This window comes from Nannospalax galili, unplaced genomic scaffold (genome assembly GCF_000622305.1).
Source record: "Nannospalax galili isolate Female #2095 unplaced genomic scaffold, S.galili_v1.0 scaffold1526, whole genome shotgun sequence".
In the NCBI taxonomy this organism is placed as follows: Eukaryota; Metazoa; Chordata; class Mammalia; order Rodentia; family Spalacidae; genus Nannospalax; species Nannospalax galili.
The window spans coordinates 124566-129656 of record NW_008354768.1 but is presented as its reverse complement, the minus strand read 5'-3'; the positions used below and the strand labels follow the sequence as shown (position 1 = coordinate 129656).

General features: G+C 40.5%; 1 protein-coding gene across 6 annotated transcripts in view; it reads left to right on the top strand.

Moving 5' to 3' along the window:
* The window catches only part of Aebp2 (AE binding protein 2), a 72067-nt gene that overhangs the window by 25374 nt on the left and 41602 nt on the right, over positions 1 to 5091 (top strand). For all 6 annotated transcript variants that reach the window (XM_029555448.1, XM_029555449.1, XM_029555451.1 and 3 more), the window contains exon 3: positions 1417 to 1524. In XM_029555448.1, coding sequence (XP_029411308.1) covers positions 1417 to 1524 — 108 coding nt within the window. The remainder of the gene's footprint in view (positions 1 to 1416; positions 1525 to 5091) is intronic.

Here is a 5091-nt window from a genome sequence, read left to right as displayed (position 1 = left end):
AACATTTTAATTAAAAAATATTTTTATTAAAATTATCCATTTATTTTGTGTGTTATGTGTGGGTGTGCTTGTGGAGCTAGGACAACTTAAGAAAGTCATTTCCTTTCACCAGTGGGTCCTAGAGTTGGAATTCAGGTCATTAGGTTTGGTGGCAAGCACCTTAACCCATTGAGCCATCTCACTGCCTCAAAAGTAACATTTTAAACATTTTTTTTGTGCATCTGGAGAGATGGCTCAGTGGTTAAGAGCACTGAGTGCTCTGTAGAGGACCTAGGTTCGATTTCTAGCACCCACATGGTGACTAACAACCATCTGTAACTCCAGTTCTAGGGGAATCTGATGCCTTCTTCTTACCTCCTTGGACATTGCAAGACATGGGTGCACTAATACACATGCAGGCAATACACTCATACACATAAAATAAATAAAAAAAATAAATATATGTTTTTGGTCTTTTTTGAAGTAGGGTCTCCCTGTAGCCCCAGCTGTCCTGGAACTCACTGTGTAGACCAGGCTGGCCTTGAACTCATAGAGATCTGCCTGCCTCTGCCTCCCGAGTGCTGGGATTAAAGGTGTATGCAACCATGCCCAGCAAAAAATAATAAAATATTTTTTAAAAATATTTTTTAGCCAGGCGTGGTGGCACATGCCTGTAGTCCCAGCACTCGGGAGGCAGAGGCAGGCGGATCTCTGTGAGTTCAAGGCCAGCCTGGTCTACACAGTGAGTTCCAGGACAGCTGGGGCTACAGGGAGACCCTGTCTCAAAAAGACCAAAAAAATTTTTTATTATTTTTATTTTGTGTATATGAGTGTGTTGCCTACATGTATGTGAACTTAACAATGGTTGTTAGCTGCCATGTGGGTGCTAGGAACTGAACTGGAATTCTCTGCAAGAGCAGTCACTGCTTTTAACTGCTGAGCCATCTCTCCAACCCTTGGAAATACTTAGTGGGTAGAACAGTGTAAGAATATAGACTGTTCATAGGCAGGTGAGAATAGGAATTCATGAGGAGAAAAAAAACCATGATTTTTGACTCATTCTTTGAAGTTAAAGCGTATCTATTAATGTTTATTGACCATTTTTGTTTGTATATCTTCCTAGTATTGAAAATTAATAAATGTTTATTCCCTTATAAGAACATAAGGAAACCTGTTGTCCTAGTTCCTGGAAATAAATTGTCGTATTTTTATGTATTTCGTCCCTGAGTGGTGTGCCCGTTCATTATTGAGGGAGAAAGGGCCTCAGCCTTAAGACAAGTCAGCAAGACTGCTTCCTGCTGGCAGTTAGTTAGATACATTTACTATGTTTTGGAGCGTGCTCAATCACTGAAGTTTTCAGCATAGTCATGTGAAGTTATGAGAAATGAGTCTCTGCTGAGGTAAGTGGTAAACACTGTGTGGCTCTTGTCTTAACAGGTGTTTGTTTGCTTATGGAAAGGCTGTAAAGTTTACAACACTCCATCAACCAGCCAGAGCTGGTTACAGAGGCACATGCTGACACACAGTGGAGACAAACCTTTCAAGGTATGTATGGAGGACCTTCATAAAATGGCAACTTGGGTGACTTTTTTTTGACGTAAGGTCTTACTCTGTAACTCTAGCCCAGATGGCCCTGGAGCGCAATTATGTAGGGGAAAACTGGCTGACATATTTAATGAGCATGCTTTGGCCCTTGTAGAAAAATTTTCAGTACTGGGGATTCTACGGTCCTTCAAACATTTTGCCAGAGTTACATCCCCAGTCCCCTTCTAAAGAGTTCCTTGGTAGTTTTTTTTGGTCATTTGTTTGTTTTCGTCTTTTTGAGACAAGGTCTCCCTGTAGCTGCAGCTGGCCTGGATTTGCTAATGGGGACCAGGTTGGTCCCGAACTCCCAGAGATCCACCTGCCTCTGCCTCCTGAGTGCTGGGATTAAAGGCGTGCACCACCACGCCCAGCTTAAGAGTTCCTTGTTTCAACATTCTTGTAGCTGCTTAGATTTCAGAGTGATCAACAGAAAGTCACTGTTACCTGAAGAGTCTTTTAAAGCAGTTAATGGGCAGACAGCAGTGTTAAACCATATCTGAAAGTTAATATCGTGGTGTTGACTATGTTTTCTCATTGTCAGAGGTTTCAACCTTATTAGCAGATAATATTATTATATAAGATAAAGAAATTGCCAGGTGTGATGGCACCCATCTTTAATTCCAGAGCTCAAGCTGATCTCAGAGATCAAGGCCAGCCTGGTCTACATAGTGAGTTCCAGGCCAGTTGGGGCTCTAGGGAGACTCTATCCAAACAGAAAAACAAAAAAAAACAAACAAAAAGAGTATATTGAATTAGATTTCTTTCATGCATACTCATTTTTGAGGTTTAAAGTCATTTGGTCAAATAGATGTGATAGATGTGTTGTTTTGGGAAATCTTTATGCAGAGCAAGTTTCTGTAAGAATCATTTTGTTTCTGTAAGAATCATTTTTCCATTTATTTTCATTAAATTTAAAATGTTTTGGTTTCAAATTATAGCAGCATAAACCTAGAACTTGAAGGTTTGATGTAAAGAAGTTTATAGTTAAAACCATACTCCTGGTCCTTTGGCTTTAATTTTTATTTCTCTGGTGAGTAATGTTGAGTACATTTTCATGTGCTGTATCTCTGTCCCGTTTTGGGTAAAATTCTTTGCCTAGTTTAAAATTTTGTTCACTTTTATTGGAGGGTTTGTTTATTGAATTAATAGAAAGTCTTCAGCCAGGTGTGGCGACTTACTTCTCTTTTTCAGCATTTTGAAGGTGAAAACAGGAAGATCACCATGGGTTTGAGGCCAGCCTGAGGTACAGAGTGAATTCCAGGCCAGCCTGAGCTATAATAGGCTTTGTCTCAAAAACAAACACTCCCCACTGCCCAAAAATAATAGAGAGCTAACTTCATGTTTTGTGTATATGACCTTTGTAAATATATTTGCAAATTCCTTCTCCTGGCCTGTCTTTGGTTAGCCCTTTACCCTTTACCCTTTCTTTGTGTTTATCCTTTGCTCCCTCCAGTCCTTACCTTCTTGGTAAGGCTCTGCCATGCCTGGCTCCTTTTTCGAATGGACTCTTTCATCTTCTGGTGGTATAGAGGATCATTTAGGTGCATGTAATTTTATTCCATGTAATTCATATTAGGATGGTAGAGAGTCTTTTTTGCCTAGTCACAGAAGGAATACATGCTTTGGAGAGAAAACGCAAGGTAAGAGTAGATAGGGAATAGTATGAAAAGTAAAAGCCGTTGGTAAAGACTGGGCTCAGTGTACGCTTCTCTAATCCCAGAAGGCAGGAGGGCAGTGGAGAAAGAGTATCATAAGTTCAGATCAGCCTGGGCTACATGGAAATTCCAGATCAACCTTGGCTACATAGTTAGACTGTGTCTCAAGCAAGTAGACACACAAAAAAGGGTCAGTTCAGTAGGTTGCAAAAAGTTGCCCCTGTTGACTTTTGCAGTATTTGTGGACATGTCGAAGTGGGGATCAGAAAGTAGTAATGATGAGTGACCAGCATTGAATGATTTTTAGTACATTACATACATGTTCTCAGATATTTATAGACAGTTTCATCTATCATGGTGGCCTTGAACTCATTTTGTAGCCAGGGATGACTTTGAACTTCTGATCCTTTTGCTGCTGATCCTCCCCAGTGCTGGGATTACAAGCTTATGATACCATTCCAGGTTTATGCAGTGCTAGGGATGAAACCCAGAGCTTCAATGCATCCTGGGTAGGAACTCTTCCAACTGAGCTGCATTTTCAGCCTCTATTTTTGTTGCTTTTTTGGTCTTTTTGAGACAGGGTCTCCCTAAAGCATCTCAGTACATCTTGGTGCATGTTGGAAAATATTTTGCTGGCCAGGTGTGGTGAACACTTCTGTATTCCCAGCACCTAAGAGGCCAACTCAAAAGGATCACAAATTTCAGGACACTCTGGGCCACATGGTAGGATTCCCTCATTCATTCATATATATATATGATCAGTTGACTGTGAATATGTGAGTTTATGATTTCTCTGGATTCCTACCCTTTCTAGATTGCTTTGGTTATTCAGGTTCTTTGTAATTTCCCATGAATTGTAGAGATGACTCTCTCTGCTGTACACACTCAGAAACTGTACATGCTGGGAAAGTGCTCTATAACAACTAAGCTTTACCCTAGTAGTAGCACTAAATTTTCTTTTCATTTTTATTTTTGTATGTTTATGACTCTTTTGCCTACATGTATGTAAGTGAACTCATGTCATGCAGTGCCCATGGAGGCCAGAAGGTGTCAGATCCCTGGAACTGGAGTTACTGATCATTATTAGCTGCCATGTGGGTACTGGGAACCCATCCAGGGTCCTCTGCAAGAGCAGCCAGTGTTCTTAACCACTGAGCCATCTCTCCAGCCCGCAATAGTACCTTTTTTTTTCTGGTCTTTTTTGAGACAGGGTCTCCCTGTAGCTGCAACTGGCCTGGATTCACTATGGAACTAAAAGAGATCTGCCTGCCTCTGCCTCCCCAGTGCTGGGATTAAAGGCATGTGCCTAGCTAATTGTAGCATTTCTTAAATGGAAAAGATGCCTTAGTGTTTTGGTGGAATTGAACCCAGGGCCTGATCTATGTGTATAATTATCAACTTCTGTCTCCTTTAGTTCTCATTTCAAACATTTTTATTAGTTCTGTAACTAGACCTGGCTGGCCTCTATCTCACAGAGATCCATCTGCCCTGCTTCCCAGAGTGCTTGGATTAAAGGCGTGTGCTACCACACCTGGCTCTTATTCATATATATATTTAATATGTATATTTAACTTCTCATTATTTGTTATGTGTATGAGTGTATTGCCTGCATGTATTTAAGCACACCTGTGTGCAGTGCCCAAGGAGGTCAGAGTGCGTCAGAGCTCCTGGAACTGGAGTTATAGACAGCTGTTAGCTGCCATTGGGTGCTAGGGATTAAATGTGTGTCCTCTTCAAGAGCAGCCAGTGCTCTAAACTTCTGAACCCCTTAAATGTTTTCTTAAAGATTTTATATATTTATTTATTTATTTAAATTTTATTTATTATTTTTATTTTATGTGTGTGCGTGTATTGCCTGCATGTAGGTAAGTGT